This window comes from Canis lupus, chromosome 14 (assembly GCF_003254725.2).
Source record: "Canis lupus dingo isolate Sandy chromosome 14, ASM325472v2, whole genome shotgun sequence".
Lineage (NCBI taxonomy): Eukaryota > Metazoa > Chordata > Mammalia > Carnivora > Canidae > Canis > Canis lupus.
Window position 1 is genome coordinate 34,190,783 of NC_064256.1, and position 18,381 is coordinate 34,209,163.

The 18,381-nt window shown below is 35.3% G+C and overlaps 1 protein-coding gene across 1 annotated transcript in view; it reads left to right on the forward strand.

Moving 5' to 3' along the window:
• Positions 1-5,180: 5,180 nt before the first annotated feature.
• ITGB8 (integrin subunit beta 8) overlaps positions 5,181-18,381 on the forward strand; it is a 111,561-nt gene continuing 98,360 nt past the window's right edge. Inside the window, exons 1-2 of the mRNA XM_049093691.1 lie at positions 5,181-5,287; positions 10,734-10,851. Of these exons, the coding sequence (XP_048949648.1) occupies positions 10,848-10,851 (4 nt within the window). The 5' untranslated portion in view covers positions 5,181-5,287; positions 10,734-10,847. The remainder of the gene's footprint in view (positions 5,288-10,733; positions 10,852-18,381) is intronic.

The window sequence follows — 18,381 nt, forward strand, 5'->3', positions numbered from 1 at the left end:
AATTTCTCCCTGTAACAGTTATTATTATCCTGCTAGAGTCTACTTTTTTATTTTTCTGGTACCTCCAAAACCCCACTCACAACAAGCATTCTAAGAGTCTAGTAATTTTAATAGTTCATGAGGAAAGTAATGTTATTCATATGACAACTTTATTACATCTCCTGTTGCCTCTACTTTGTTCCTATTCTCATCCCTCCTATTTCTTAATTTTGTTTTCCTCTGTTCCACTGTATAGAATCTTATCTTTACATCACACATGATTCATGAAGCCTTGGTAAGGCCAACACATAGCTGCAAAAACTGACCTCATCTAAGAACTTATCAAGAGCTTTCCAAATAGTGTTCTCTAACTACTAAGCAGTTAAAAATTGCTCTACTTTATCATGTGTGTAACACACATGAATGCAGAAGACTATCTTAGCTAATGGAGTCTAGTATTTTATCCAGATCCTAATCTGTTTAATATTTGCCATTATCCATCATTTTCTATTACTACCTATCACTCATCTTAGATTTTAACACATTATCATCTTCCATCAAGAAATGGATGACTTTTGAAGAAAAACATTTTCTCTCTCTTCCAAGGAAGGACAGGGGGATGGAATAGGGAACTTGGAGTGAAAACAACCCCAACTATATGCTAGGTGACCTCTGAGGCATTTTACAAATATTACCACATTCAATAAACTTTTTAATTGAATCTTCATGATAAATAAGAAGGTATTATAATTCCTCTTTGCTCAGCTGATAATCCTGAGGCTGAAAGAAACTGAGTAAGTTTCTCAAGGCCTCAATACCTATTTTTTAAAAAGATTTTGTTCATTTATTCATGAACAGAGAGAGATGCAGAGACATAGGCAGAGGGAGAAGCAGGTTCCCTGTGGAAGCCTGATTCAGAACTCGATCCCAGGACCCTGGGATCTTGAGGTGAGCCAAAGACAGACGCTCAACTACTGAGCCACCCAGCTGCCCCGTCAAGGTCTCAATAGCTATTATACACGATAGCTGAAGGCCACATTTGTTCTGGTAAAATGCTGTGTTAATGATTAGAATAGACATATAAGTATTCTTTAACATCCTTTTTGTTACAGGTATTACATCACTCTTCAACTTACATTCTTATCCTATTGACCAAAATTGACCAAAGATAAAGCAAAGAAGGTATGCCTTAGTAAGAATTTAGGCTCATTACACTTATGGAAGAGAATTTCAAAAACCCAAGGCTTGGGATATCACCTGTTTCTACTAGAGATAATTACAGGAGAAAGAGTTAAAATTTTACCTACTAAATCAGCCATTCCTTCATTGCTTTTTCTGAATAACATCATCACCTGATTTCAAAGTCAAGCTGAAATTCGAAACTAAACTTGGATCCTGTACTCTAACAAATGCCTGAGACCTTAACATATTTACCCAGACTTTTACCACTCACAGTCATGCCCCAGACAGAGGAAATGACTCATCTTTTTAAAAAACTGGAAGTGTTAAAGTTAACAAAATATTCCAAGACAAATTTTTTAAATACATGTTATAGGAAGTAAGTATTTGATTAATAAGTCTAATCCATTTGCAGGCCTTTAATTCTTGGGTACCTATGTAAAAATCACTAAAAGGAAGTCCATAATTAAAAAGTAGATTATTAGAAGAAAGGAGCACCTATTCTTGGGTTTAATTACACCTAAAAGTTTCATATGAAATTTTAAAACTGTACTTATCTTAAAATGTACATGTATTACTATATCTCCAAATGTAACAAAATTTCCAAAAATGTTGAAAAATCATAAGAAAACCTGAAGTACTTTATTTAATTACAAATAATGTATGATGAATTGAAAATATGATGTTGCTAATTTTTCACTTAAAGACAATTCTATCCTAAGACTCAATTTGAAAGGGCCTATTGATTAAAAAGAAAACTGCCCTCCCCACAGGCATTCAGCAGGATCAAACCATCAAAGATGTGTACTATGTATCTAGTACCTGGTATATATTTTTGATATGATAAAGCACAGCATCTCAGAAGATAAACAGAATAACTTCAGATGCATGCCTCAAAGAGAAACTCAAAAGGAAAAGATATCCATTTCAAAAGGAAGAAACAAAAAGTTTGAGTTCTTGCTCCAAAAGAGAGATTTTGCTCTTAACTACTCCAAAAAAGGAAAATGGCTGCCTGATATCCAGAGACGAAGAAAACTTTGGCATTATTTTTTTTCCCTAAATATTGTATTTATTTATTTGACAGAGAGAGAGGGAGAGAGAGCAAACACAAGCAGGGGGAGAAGCAGAGGGAAAGGGAGAAGCAGACACCACACCGACCAGGGAGCCTAATGCAGGGCTTGATCCTAGGACCTCGGGATCATGACCTGAGCTGAAAGCAGATGTTTGACTGAGCAACCTGGGCACCCCAACTTTGGCATTCTTGACCTTGGATACCTTAGTGCATGATCCACATATTTCGTAAAGTCCCAATTCCAAGCCCCCATGCAAGAGAGAGAGATAATCCTGTGAGGGACATGGTACATATAAAAGACAATCTTTTATTGGAGGTGTGCTGGTGCCAGCATCTGAGACACAAGGGTCTAGAGCTTGGCTGGATATAGTATTCCAGAAGTGCTCAGAGGTGCAAGTAAAATAAAGATCAAAGAAAATCTTGATATTGAGGCCAAGACCAAACTACAACAAGAAGCAAAGATATAACCTAGAATTAATGCCTGGCAGAAGAAAAAGTAATCTGAGCACACTATAAGTGAAGCAATCCAGTGAGAAAGCAGGTTTTACAAATACAGCGCTTTTTATGACTTGTTTTTATTGGCTGTATAGCAGAGAATGTGAAGGTGTGTTGGGTATGACCTTAAAGTAATGGGATATTGGAAGACAATAGGTCTAAATAAACTTTGTTGGACATTCAGTAATAAGAGACGAGGAACTTATTCTCAGTTTTATTTTCTTGCTTTGTTCTGGCTATTTTCCTGTAACTCTTCTGTTAATAACACCACCACTGTCTTCTTTGAGTAACCCAAAAGCAAAGGAGTCATCTTGATTCTTCCTACTGCTGCTATGTTTAATATTTGTCTTTAAATAGATTTAAGATTCTTAGGGTTCAGGTGGTTAAGCATCTGACTTGGTTTTGGCTGAAGTCATGATCTCAGGGTCGTGAGACCAAGCCCTGTGGCAGGCTCCATGTTCTCTGCAGAGTCTGCTTGAGATTCTCTCTCTCCCTCCCGCTCCCCCTCTAACCATCCTGCTGCTCATGCTCTCTCTCTCCAATAAATAGATTAATTAAATCTATAAAATAAATGGAAGGATTCTTTTAACTTAAATGTGTTTAAAAGATCATATTATAAATTCATAGTTACTAAAAGTTACTAAAACCACCAGATGTTAAAAAAGAAATAGATTTTTGAAAATTCAATGAAAAATTGAATTTTAACAGAAATCTACTTCTTTATTAAAAGGACTGATTAGCAAATACCATTTAACACACATATTAGTATCAACCTAAGACTTTCTCCTTAAATTAGATCAGTTAAACGATAATTGAAAAGAAAATTATTTTTTATTGTGTGATTTAATTATGATTTAATGCTGTGTTCTTGTACCAAAAAAAAATATCATCTATAGATAAGCCCCATACTTTGGGAAGCACTGGACTATGGGACAAAATCCAAATTCAATAGCGTGGTACCATGTCACTCCTGAATACCTTTCAACCTCATTTCCTGCCACCGCAAAAGCCACATATCCTCACTATATTTAGCTCATTAATTTCCCTATTGTGTCTTCCGGGAATACTCTTACGTCACCTTCAAGAGTTTCAGATGTCAAGTCTTGAGAGACCTCCCAGGCACATTTCTCCTTAGCACTGACAAAGATTCTTCCTTGACCAAGCTTTAGTCAGGTTCCTTTGAGTCTTCTTAACTATGCTTCAACCTATAAAGACTTAAATGAGCACTGATACAGTTTCTAACAGCTTAAGGCTGCATTGCTAGGATTACCTTAGTCCCCTTAAAGTACCTGTGTAAGAAAACTCATGGCAACCAAAAGAATTCACTGTTTGTTCCAGCCCACATGTGAAGATAGAGCCCCTGTCTCCTAGTCTCTTTGAGAGTATAGGAACCTAACTTGGATTTCACATAGACCAAATCTTCCCTTCCCACTCTTTGTAATTGAAAAATTCTATTGAGCCCCTGCTGGCTCCTTTCCCTACTCTCCTTTTAAAACACCTCATCACCCCATAGAATTTGAAGTTGAGTTCAACTCATGCTGGACTCTTTTCCCTACTGCAATAGTTATTACTGATTAAAATATGTCTTCACTCTTTTAACTAGTGTCTGCCATTGTTTATCTTTGACAGCACTCCATATCTGCTTCTAATTCTCTACATTGTAAGTATAGAACAATCCCCCTTACTTGCCATGCTATGCTCGTTTTTGAACTCCAAGAGCCCAAATTAGAACTGTACTGTGTCTCCTGTTTTTGATGTAGCGATTTTTTTACACAAGTTAATAAAGTAAAATGATTTAACGTTTCATCGGATTGTGTGTGTATTACATATGAAATAACTAAACAATATCTTGTCACACAGATACCCAACCACTACTGCAGTGGTATTTTCGTGAGAGCAATCTTTAAGTTTAAGTAACTGTGTACACAGAAAAAGGGAAGCAAGTTATCTGACTACTGTGAGCAGAGCCATGTGAAGATCTAACACATTGCTTTAGTTTTTGTCTCAATGTATAAACCATAAGAGGGACATCTATACTGCAGAGTTTTACAGTTTAAAAATAATTTAAAAATCTTTATCAGCTTATTTTCCTTCTTTCTTAGCTTTCTCACTATCATTTTTGATTCCATTGTTTCCTTTAACCTCACATCTTCCTCTTTTGCATGTCTACTTCCTTTTAAAATAACAATTGTCTATTCTTATATCTTTTGTTTTATATTAGTAATAACATCTCTATTGCTAATATTGCCCAGGAAATTTACATGCAAGCTATAGGAGACACTGGGGCTTTATTTCAAAATTAGTTTTGCTTTATCTGCTTCTAACTTATATATAAAAATGCTACTTTCCATAGAAGCCTATTTTATTCCATAAAATTAAATGAACCATAACCCCAAAGTGCAATGAGACACACACAGCATGACCACATTATTTCAGAAAGCTGAAGGGGGTTGCCAGTTCATTGATCTCAGATTCATGAACCACAGTGCAGCTCACATTGGTTCCCTGCAGTAGCTTTGAGCTTCTGCCAAACAGCCACTGCAGAACTCTGAAAACCACAAGGTAAGAAGATGGCATCTAGGCACTTTTTAAAAATACTCTTAACTCTTTTACTGAAGTTTCTTTTGTTACTTTATTAAAGGGGTTAATGTCACATCAGACATTTTTCTTACTTAAAAGTAACATGCAGTAATTGCTGGGATAACATATTACTGAAAACAAAACTAAATGCTGGGCCTGTGTTGAGTGTCTTATTGCCAATGAATTACAAATACTTCTTCCTACAGACAGATGTACTAACATTAATAGTAAGTGTAGAATTCTTATTGTGGGTTGATTTTTTTAAATTTTTTTTTAATTTTTGACATATCAAGTCTCTTTTTTGTTTTTAATTGCTACCTGTATCAGTATCATCTAGTTGCCTAAAATCATTCAATCAATGCTCTACAGCCTCAGAGTCAATCCTAATGCAGCCAAGCAATATATTAAGAGCTCTATCCATAATCATTAAATGGAGCCTGAAATTAACCATGTGTTCCTGGGCCCAGAATCCAGAATAGAGTGTTCTATGCATTCATGTACCCAGCAAACTGCAGCCACTCTCCCACCCAACAATTCTGTTGCCCAATCTTCATTGTGGATGCCTCTCCTTAAAGACATCCTCCACTCCTGGGGTTGGAACTGGTGTCCTTAGCTAAATAACCACTGGTTTAACAAAGCCTCTTCCCCCTGACTAGAATCTGGGCAGACACCTCACACCCAGTTCCTAGAACAGGATGGAGCTCTGCTTCCAACTGAATGAGCTCTTTCCTTCCCTTATCTGGAGTGAAAACACTAGCACTTCCAGGAATTCCTATTGCCATATTCACCCCCTACTTAATTACAGCCCCTTATAAATCATTCCTGGCTCAGAATCCCACAGTCCTTACTCTGATATGACAACTGGAAATGCTGGCTACTCACTCACTTTAGAACCTTGGTCCCAGCTCCCTTTTTCCTGTTTCCTACTTTTCCCTTGACCTGAGGCTCAGCACACCTCATAGTGTACATAGGTGTGGTATATGGAGTAAGACAACATCAGTGTGTAAATAGCACTCATCCTATAAAGGAAATCTTGAAGGCATTTATTTTATTCAATGCAAATAATCACCATGATCAATCTTTTTTGGTGGTTTCTATTTTTTAATGAAAAGTAAACCTTTACATTTTTTCTTAATGAGAAAATGATAGAGTTTCCTTATATTTTATTGTTCCAGCATCTGATAAACCACATGATCAAGTTATTCTTTTTGAATGCCTAATATGTTAGGTGTTAGAGAGCCCAGATAGTACTTGCATTAAGTAGTTAACTTTCTATTACAAGCTTGATTCTTTCTATAAAGCTTTCTGTACTATCTATATTTTGTACTACCCAGTTTCCAAGGCAACATGTTTGTTCCCATGGAGAAACAAAAGTGAACACCTTAACAGAGCTGAACTTGAAGATATAAAACCTCACTCAATGGATAATTTGCTCAGAGGCTATTCACGAATATAAACAAAAAGACAGAAAAGTAGAAAATATATCCAGGTTTCAAATTCCAGCTCAAAACTAAGAAACTATTGATTACTTTTGACCTGCCACGTAACAAATCATTCTTAATGTGTCCTTAACGGCAACTTTAAACTGTCTGTTTTTCCCCAAAAGCAATTTTTAAAACTGGCTACTTAGACAAAGAGCCTTTTAAATGGTGATTTGATGGTCTGTTTTACTTTAGCAATTTGATCCTCATAGTTGCAATTATTATTTGCATATTTCAAGAATATTTGAATTTTCACAAAACTGCCTAAATTTGGCCAAACTGATATGAAAAAAAAAAAACAACAAAAAAGCCACAATTATACATTAAAGCAATGAGAATATGAGCAAATGAGCACGTTTTTTAATAAAACAATTATTTTTTTTTAATGTCCAAAATTTTCCTAGCCTACCTATAGTTTAGTATGTGTTATTCAAATAGAGCCTGAAAACTGCAGACGGATGAAAATTTGACTGCTTTGATTCAATATAAAGGGAAGTTAGTAGCCTTAGTTAGGCTTATACTACTATTCCAAATTCCTAACACTATCACAGCAGAACTTTGAATGATACCAGTAAAATAATTCACACCCATTTGCAAGCTCCATTCAAGTGGCATAAACTCTTCTTGTAAAAGACAAAGCAAAATCACTTGCTCCAGTAGCTCTTTGCTCTGCAGCCTCCCTCCCTCCTACTTGTCTACACTCCCCCCCTTTATAATCTAGACACTGCTCTCTTTCCGTTTGTATCCTACTTCTTTGTGTGCTGCTCTCCAACTCATTTTGTGCTTTTTTTTTTTTTAATCTTTAAGCCTTGACCTCCTTTTTCCCATCCTATTCTGCTATTTCTACTCTACAGTGTCATTACTTTTTTTCTGGCTTCACTCTTGTTTCTTAGACTCCTCTCTCTTCTTAGCTTTTTTTGGTATTATGCGTATCTTTAGTCTTCTTCCCTGCCTTTAGTTTTTCATTTTTGCCACCTTTTCTTACTCTCTTTGTACTTCTTCTTCTTGAAGTTTGTGCATTTTGCTCTTTCTAAATTATTATGTATTGTTTCTTGGTGAATTCTTTTCTCTCTTTCCAAGTATTATTTTTTCCTGATTATTTGAATGCCAGTCCCACTGACTTTGTGCAAAGCATTACCATCGAAGCAATTTAAAGTATTTCTTTAATATAAGAAAAGTGAAAAGAAAAATTAGCCTTAGAAAATAGCATCTTAAACAGTAGCCTGCTTTTTTTCTCTTTGTCCCCTCCTTAAGTTCACAGTGAATAGAATCAAGGAGATTGTAATCTTCTACGTTTGTCCAGTTCTGGCATTATTCACTCTAATCACGTAGTGAAGAGCAGGACTCTGAAATCAGCAAGTCCAGCATGCTGAGTTGTTACCCCTCAAGATAAAATAACTTTTGTACATTATGTGGTCCACTGAAGAGGAGCAGAATAAAGATGTGGTTCAGGATTCATTGTAGTTTTTGAAGCAATAGTTATAAGAAACAAGACACAAAAGTTTTCCTCTGGGATGCCTGAGTGGCTCAGCGGTTTGGTGCCTGCCTTCGGCCCAGAGTGTGATCCTGGAGTCCCAGGATTGAGGGCTGCATCGGGGTCCCTCCATGGAGCCTGCTTCTCCTGTGTCTCTGCCTCTCTCTCTCTCTCTCTCTTTCTCTCTCTGTCTCTCATGAATAAATAAATAAAATATTTTTTAAAAAAGTTTTTCTCCTACTTATTTTCATACGGTGTTGAAAGTAAACAGCATTTGGGCACATCCATCATTTTATACTGTTTATTCCATATGGCAGATAGAATAATAAAAATTTCTTGAATTTCCTTTCTTTTGCTCCCCTATCATCAAAGGGGCATACACTTTGGGTTGCTTTTTGTTTTGTTTTGGTAATAGGATGTTTATCTTTCTTTTGTAAGCTTTTACCTAATTTCTGAAAGTATGCAATAGTGGATTGCATGTAAAGATAAATGGTCCTTTCAGGTTTAAATGCATTGCTTTGAACTAAGGAGATATATATCTTAATATTTGAATTATTTATGACCATATAGTTATATAAATTGTATGAGATATATTCATATATAACTAAACCCATTAGCATAGTCGCAAATTATTTATGCTTTCACATACTTATAATTAAAACTTAGAGTAGTCTGCATTTCTTAAGCACCTAAAAAATTATAGTCATCCACTGATAAATCTTCAGTCTTTTAAATCCATAAGAAAATACTGATGCTCCATAATGCCTACTGGTTATATAGCCCTCAAAGCTTTGGTAATTCATTTTCACTCACCGTAATTATCTGCCTTTCTGTTATCCTCTGTTTTTATTACTTTTGCTCTTAACAGTTTTTATCTCTCCTAAAGGCACCTTGCTTAAAGGTTCTGAAAAAAGACCATGACTTGGGAACTATATTGCTGTTATATAAAATTTTAGTACAGAAGAATTTTCCATATCTTCTTGTCTTTATTATGGATATAATTATAACACCAACACACAGTCATGCATGTTGAGCACTGCACAATGCTAGAGAGTCATTCTTGACCTATGTTTGGGGCTTTGTATATAGATAGATTGATTTTGCAATTCTCATAGAAACTATGCCATGCTTTTATCTGTCATATGAGCAAAATTTTCTGTGTTGATAATACTGGATTATGTTAACTTTTACTCTCTAAAATTCCTGACATGTAAATGTACAGACTATGCACTTCTCTTTCATGTTATGGAGAAGGAAGATGCTTTCAGAGAAGTATATATATATATATATATATATATATATATATATATCCAGAGTCAATTTAGAGCCAGCTTTCCTAATTCCTGTCCTCAGGAATATCATTTTGAAGATATTCATGGTGACAAGGAAAATATTATATTTCTATCACATAAATCCCATAGGTACAACTTCCTAGGCTTTTAACCTAACTTTACTCCTAGACAATTTTACATTGTAAAGTAAGGTGTGAAATAATTTCTAGGTAATTCTCCTTCTGTAGCTTGCTATGTAATCCAACAACATAGTAAATGATTTTTTGAGAGGCTGTCACATTGCCATTGACCAACACAGTGGAAAATATTTGGAAAAGGAGCTATTCTATGCAATTGCTACATCTATATTACCACAGTACAATTTTGGAATATTGACATTAAGTAACTGAAATAAAGTTTCTTAGGAATAAAAAGATTAACTTTCCCAATAATGTACTGGGAAACCACCAATTTACTTATCTTCTCTATGGAGATTTTCCTTGTTAATATCAACCCACACTTTTCCTTCTCTTCTTTTTTATTACTCAATATAATGTGTGGTTTTGGTATAGTATTTTAATTTGTTTCTGTTCTCTTATTGCATCTCAAAAGCTTGTCAACTCCATATATACTGTTTGTCTTTTACTTGTTTTTCTTCCTCCATAATCTTTTTTTTTAAGATTTTATTTATTTATTCATGAGAGACAGAGAGAGAGAGAGAGAGAGAGAGGCAGAGACACAGGTAGAAGGAGAAGCAGGCTCCATGCAGGGCGCCCTATGTGGGACTCGATCCCGGGACTCCAAGCCATGGGCCAAAGGCAGGCAGTAAACCTCTGAGCCACCCAAGGATCCCCTCTTCCTCCATAATCTTCAGTATGCATATAGTTGATGTTAAATGTGTGCTATTTCAGTGGACAAGAAGTCTTGACTAATTGGAAGCAAACATCCAAATTCAGTCTATATTGCCAAAAATGTTGTCAAAATGTACCTTATGAATCTAAATGCTAACAGAATTAATCATTAATAACTTTTATATGAATATTATTATAAAGCAACTTCTAAGAGTGATGCTTAAAATTGTTTCCTCTAGTAGATTAATGCATATCAATGAAAAAACAAGCAGGGAGAAAAATCTAGTTCATACTATCATAAAATCATAATACTTTAAAAAATATTTCTGTTTTTCCCTTTTTATTTTCTAGAATTGAAAGAGTTATATGATGGATTTTATCATAAACTTTCTTTTGAGAGAGTAAAGCAAGAGAAAAAGAACACAGTACTCCAAGAAGCCACAGCTTCTGGCAGATGTTGCAAGAATGAGTAAGATCATTGACCTTTTTTTCTGGGGCATTGTGTCAATTTTGAGTGGAGTTTCCAGTTGCACAATGAGCATCTGGACAGTTCTGACATCTTTATTACACTCTCAGAGTTCTTAAAATGCTACCAGTTTATTTTAAAGATGATTTCTTTCAAAATTAAAACAATTATCTAACTGCCAAGAGTAATCCCATGACTGACTACCAATAAAATTAACTTCCCAGATCTAGTTTCCTAATATTCATAATCAGAATACCTGTTGTTTAATCAAAACTAAAATTTGGTTAATGATATTAACATTCAAAACCATTTCTTTGCAGACCTAAATTTGTTTCTTGTACTTGCTTTGCACTGAATTACTCTGGTTTGCATAGTCTGTTTAACATGAACATTTTCAAACAAGATCATAAATTCTCATAACAGCAGACTAAGGAATTCATAATCATAGCTCTTGGCCGCCACCTAAAGGTTTCTTTCTTGTTTTATTTTACATAAGACCTACTGTGCATGCCTTTTATAATAAAATTGTTGCCTGTATCACCACATCTCGATATAAATATAAGGTAAAGAGATTTATTTCAGTATTTTTTTCATTTGTGTGTATTTGCATTAACAGCCTATATAATTATATCCATTTTGCAATCTATTCGGTACAGAAAAGTAATTAAAACCAGGCCCTCTTAGTGGGAAGGAATGGTAGAACCAATCAGATCAAGTCTTCCTTCTCCAAAAATTTTCTATTCCTTCAAAAAATATTTTTATTTCTGTTTTTATAATATACCACCCCCATTCCTAAGCTCACTTCAGAGACAGAAAAATTCTTAAACCATCGACTCTGGCTTCAAGAAGCATGCACCGGTTACTAATGCAAAAAAAATTGTCTTTTCGTCATAATCTCTATTAAAATTATCATTAATTGGATGCCAAGGAGTAAATCTAGAAGCTTGAACAAAGAGAAATGTTTCCCATTTCCAACTTTCCAAGGTAAATTCAATTAAACTCATGTTTTTTTTTCTTTAAAGAATTTATTTATTTATTTATTTATTTATTTATTTATTTATTTATTCATGACAGACATAGAGAGAGAGAGGCAGAGACACAGGCAAAGGGAGAAGCAGGCTCCATTGCAGTGAGCCCAACAAGGGACTCATCCAGGGTCTCCAGGATCACACCCCGGGCGGAAGGCAGCACTAAACGGCTGGGCCACCGGGGCTGCCCTAAACTCATGCTTATTGAATCATTATTGAATGTAATGTATAGGCTAAAATTTTCAAACTCCACAAAGAACATTAATAACAGCTATAATCTCTTGATAGTACTTGAGGGTAAATGGATATCAGAGTTAATAATTCCCTGCTATATATCTCCATATCCATTGTTTCATTCTTTTCATTCTCCTCTGAAGAAACACCTGATTGAATCAGGCCAAATATCTCCAACACCCTATCTGAATTCTGACAAAGTCATGTTTGGAGAATGGAATCAATGCAATTTATAATATCACAGTAAAACATCGATTATAAACACTACAAATTTCTTATTTCATAATCCGTACGGTTAGAGCATCTATGAATCACCCCGATTTTTCTTAAATATATAGAAAAGTTTTATTAGCATCCACACTTGCCACTATAGATTCTGTGTATTTAGCTTTTGATTTACTTATAGACCACTATTCATTTATTCATTCATTCAAAAAATATTAGATACTACTATATGCCAGGCACTCACCATTGCCAGTGTTCAATAAAACAGATTGGTCTTTGCCAACATGGAGCTTGTGAGGGAAACAAAATAATAAACAGAACACATTATGATACAAATTATAAAAGAACTTAACACACTGTACTGTAGTGGAGAATAATGTACTACTGTAATGAAGAATAATGTCGAGGAGAGACAAACCTACATTAGGAAGTGTGGTCAAGAAAGGTCTCTTAAAGAAAGCGATATTCAATCTGACACCAGAAGAACAAAGGGCCAGCTCTGCCAAGAATATAGAGAAGAGGCAGTGGGAATTATCTATACAAAGGCCAAAACACTTAGTGAGGACCAAAGGATCTAGAGCAGAGTGAGCAAAGTAGAGTTTTGTGAGATGTGGAGAAATAAAAAGAAACCCAATCATTCAGAGTCTCGAAGAAGAGGGTGAGGACTTTGAGTTTTATATGAAATAGAATGGAAACTCACAGTAACAGATTAGAGAAGGAAGTAACTTGATCTGATGGCTCCAAGGAGAAGGGATTGGAGGCAGCAAGAGAAGAAGGAGACAGAAGTCTAGTGAAGAAATACAGATGGGAGAGATGATGGTGCCATGGACGATACTGGTGGCAGTGGAGGCAGAGAAGCAAATATATCTGAGGGCAATTTTAGAGCTAGATTCAATAGGACTTAATGGTAGGGGTTAGATGACCCTCTTGGTTCACCATTCCTTCCCACCTTATTAGCATTTGCTGATACGAGTATAACTCTGAAATGCTGATATGGTTTTCTATATTAGATTTAGATTGCTATGTTAAATTTCATGTCACAATTAAGCTTTTACTTTAGTAAAAAAAAATAAGAGAATATCTTAATAGAATGAATTATTTGCATGTCAATAAGGAAATTGCAAATGAGACAATCTCCTGCAACTGAGACAATCTACAAAAAATAATTTTATACATAATAAAAGTTTGTGTACTAAAAGCACCAAAACTTATTTAATTTTAAGCATTTAGAAGAAATTGTTTTTTAAATTGTTAAATATTTTCCTGATCTATTAAATATATTTAATATTAGTTAAACTTTTCAAAACTCAGGCTCACTATGATGAAAAGGAGTTGCTGTATCTCTGTACTATAGTGGTACCTCTGAAAATACTAGGCATGAGTGGGTTTCCTGTACTCAGAAAAACTAGCATGCTTTGAAATAATTAAATTTTTATTGTTGCCTTAATAGCTCCTAGTCCTTATTGTGCCAGACTATAGTCTTTCATTTCTGATCCATTCTAACACAATGTTTTTTCCTCTGCTGAAAGTAGAAACCCTATCAGACTTTCATGCAAGTTAGTAGTCTATAGACTCCAAGTTAAGTATGAACTTCTGTATTCTATTTTGATGCACAGAGGCTTTTTTTTTTTAAACATACTGTTTTCTCAATATATTTTTACGTCATTGAAGTTGCTTGATCAGCAAAGTTTAAGTCAGGGAAATGTCCCTGTACTAGCATTTTATTTCCCACATTTTTCATGAAGCTCCTTGAAAAAAATGGAATTCCCATTACCATATACATTATCATGTTAAGCTTCTACAGGGAATCCTTCCTTCTGACAAAACTTCAACTACATCATTATAAATGTTGCTTTTTCATTTTATGCCTAAAGTATAGTTTTCAAATGTAGCATAAAAGCATATAAAATTTGACTAAAAGAAATCCCAAATTTCTGGACTGTAACTATAACGTGACCTCTTTCCTTTTTTTTTATTTTTTATTTTGACATTCGTGGAAACTAAAATCAATGTCCAAAAACCTCAATCAGCAACACTACTTTGAAAGTGTCTTTTGACAAGTAACATACGCATATTACAAATCCAAAGGCATGTTTGAAGTGGTTCTTCCGGAGACCTACATTCCTCAAAGATCTCCCTGTATCACCACCTTGTTTCATGGAAGAAAATGTGTAAATGTATAATGGAAATGTGTAAATGATTAAAGTATCTATATAAACAAAGAACATTCTTAACACACATAAGAAAAATTTTGAGGACTTCTTGAAAAACCAGATGCCAGATGCCTAAAGCTGATCTGCCAAATGAAAATCTTGAGAGAGAGGTCCAGATTCTGGCATTTGAAACAAATATTCCCCAGCTTATTGATATATGTGGTCCTTAGAAAAATCCTTAGATAACACTGTCATAGACTCCAGATAACCAATCCTAAATTATCTGCCATTTCAAATTTGTGGCAGCTTGTATTTTCCAAAGATGACTGTAGCAATACATACTATCTTATTTGCTCTTCCTATAAAGTGACATTGACATCTCTTCACCAAAAAATGGAGTTTATGTTCCCTTTTCTTGAATCTGGGCAGACTTTTGACCACAGTGGAAGTGATGTTATGTGACTTCCAAGAACAATTCATAAAATGCAAAACAGCTTCTGCCTGGTTCTCTTGAGACACTTGCCCTTGGAATCCAGCCACCATGCCGTGAGAAAGCCACATGAAAAGGCCACGTGTGAGTCTTTTAGCCATAGCTCCTGCTGAAGCCCCTGTTGACAGCCAGCCATTAACCACCAGACATGTGAGTGAACTTTCAGATGATTCCAGCCCCCAACTTTTGGGCCACCCCGGTAGAGCAAAAACTACCCCTCTCATTTAGCCATGGCCAAATTGCAGATTTGTGAATAAAAGGAATGTTGTCACTGTTCTAAGTCACTAAATTTTACAGTGGTTTTTATGCAGCAGTAGATAACCAGAACAAATTCCAAAGTTTTGTGGCTTCTTTGGATGAAATGTAAAGCCCCAGATAAACTTCATGCATTCCAGTTTGCATTTAAGGATTTCTAATTCTCTCCAGCTAGGTCCACCACAGTCTCATTTGCTAGGTCCTGCTTTAATTTATTGCCTAAAATATTCTGGTTCTCAATCTCACTTCAAAATCAGAAGTGACTTTGCCCTCTAGGGGACACTGGACAATGTCTAGAGACATTTGATGGTTATCACAACTGGGGAAGAAATGTAATTGGCATCTAGTGGGTACAAGCTAGGGATGATGGTCAACAGCTTACAGTGTATAGCACAGTCCCATTTCCCAACAAAAAAGAATTATCAAACTTAAATAGGACAGAGGTTGAGAATTGCAGACATAGAACTGGTCCAAAAGTGGGATATTCCATTCTTACCCATGGTTCTCTTCACCACCATATAGGTCTAGAGTTCTCAATCAGGAGTTGAGACAATGGTGTGTGTTTGTTGGAGCAGGAGTGGGAGGAAGGGAGGGCTTGCAGTGAGTTAATATATCAGGATTATTTGTGAGGATTTTCAACTTATATACATGAGCCTGTGATGTTCGACTCTGGTGACAAATTAGAATAGTCAATTAGATTGTGACTCCTAACTGGAGAAATGTTGATAGAGTCTATAGAGCAAAACTGGAAAATTGGCAATTCTCTGCCCCTTTCTCCATTGAAAACCTTTGGCCTACATGCTTGCCTGCACTTAGCCAGCCAGGTTCTGGGAAGAAAAAAGACCTATGCTAGACTCACATTTCATTCTTCTGCACTTATCTAGAATGGAAGCAAAACCTAAGGCTTAGTTAATTCTTAAGTCAGTAAGAAGCACCATTTAGTAAATGCTGAACAGCCAATTCAAATACAATGGCCACAAGCCTGCTGTGCACCTCTCCACCAATAAAATCTGCTCTATTTACTGGATTTTCCATTAGTTACCTAAGGTGAATATAAAAACATTAGTCAATATTCTTAGAATTTTACCACTGGAGGGACGTCTGGGTAGCTCAGCGATTGAGCGTCTGCCTTCGGCTCAGGCTGTGATCCCGGGGTCCTGGGATCAAGTCCTGAATCAGGATCCCTGCAGGGAGACTGCTTCTTCCTCCGCTTGTGTCTCTGCCTCTCTCTTTCTGTGTTTCTCATGAATAAATAAATAAAATCTTTTTTTAAAAAAGAATTTTACCACTGGAGTGTCAAGCTAACTCAATTTATACGATTTACATGCAAGATGATGACTAAAGTTGTTGGTAGAATGTAATCTTGCCTCGCACTCCCAAAATAAAACAACCAGTTAGGCAAATACATTGTCATCTAACTCATATGCTAAGCAGATGAAAGTCTGCTTATTAAAAAAAATGACTTGGGTGGAGAAGGAAAAATGTGAAATAGCCTATTATTATAATAATTACCTTGGCAAAAATGTGTTATTTCATGATGACAATAAGCTTTTCTGAACCATGTTATTATTATGTTACATTTGTGGTAAAATGAAAAAATCAAAGCTGTTTTTTTTTTTCAAAATTTATTTGTTGAAGGAAAACATTAATCTAATAAATTAAATTTCTCAATTATCGCATTGTGACTTTTCTGTTTTTAACTCTTTCTCATTAAAGCCCAAAACCAGAAAGAATATTTAATGTACATATGATCCTTATCTATAAAAAAGAAAGCTGAATGTCTCTAACAGTTTCAAGTAATAATTTTACAGTGTATGTGCTTATATCTGATAGAAGATGGTCATGATTAAAAGCATTTAACTCAAGTCGGATTGCCTAGGTTTAAATGCTAACTCCACCATTTACAAAGTGATCTTGGGTATGTTATTTTATTTCTCGTGACTCAGTTTCCCCTTCTGTAAATGTAATAATAATATTACTGAAGTCATAATTGTCTTTGAAGATTAAAAGATAAAATGAATAGATAGTGCTTAGCACAGTCCCTGGCATATAAATTGCACTTAATGAATGAGAAACAAATTTAACTGCCAAATATAACTAATGCTAGTTTCTGTCACTAATTCATTGAGCAACTTTGATTAAATCATTTTGCCCTTCTACTATCCAATTTTTCATTTGTATTATAAAAGATTTAATTCCTAAAATTCAATTCAATAGTTATCCATTGTGCCAGGTTCCTTCTAGTTTTTTATCTCTGAGAATCTGGCCTCTGAAGCAGATCTTTGCCTATTTTTCTGTAACAGTATGTCCAATTTACAGGAATATAACATATGTTTTGTTTTTTTCTGTTATTTTAACTATTGTACTGCAAAGTCCGTTTACATAGCTTTCATTTCTTATGACATCAAGTTAAGTATACCCTGAAACACAGAGGTGTTTGAATTTCCCCATCAGGTGTTATACATATTACTTACTTCCTCTTAGATTGAAATCTGAAATGTCACTTCCTATCCCCAGGAGAGCTAACAACAGATAAGCTGTCCTATAGACATAGCTTACGCTGTGATACCAAACAAATGTTTCCATACTGATTTTATTTTAAAAAAACTATTTTTTATTTTTTATTTTTTTTTATTTTTATTTATTTATGATAGTCACAGAGAGAGAGAGAGAGAGAGAGGCAGAGACACAGGCAGAGGGAGAAGCAGGCTCCATGCACCGGGAGCCCGATGTGGGATTCGATCCCGGGTCTCCAGGATCGCGCCCTGGGCCAAAGGCAGGCGCCAAACCGCTGCGCCACCCAGGGATCCCTAAAAAAACTATTAATATGGCAGCATATATAAGGATGCTTTAAGAAATGTAGAACTTTCTCTCAATTTATTCTGACTACTTTCATCCTCTTCTCATATCAGCATACCAAAAGATGTCTTCAACTTGTTCAGGTAGTTTAATCTGGCACCTTTTACAGAGAATGCTCACCCTAACAACAATCTCCTAGGTTCCAATCTATTAGGGCATTTGAAGCCCTTATGAAGATTGACTTTTCTGTAGCATTTGACCCTCGAATCTATCTTTCTTTTTAGATATGTTTCATTTCTTCTTGGTTTCTATCAATGAGTCTCTACTAACCTTGTTCTCTTGACTCACT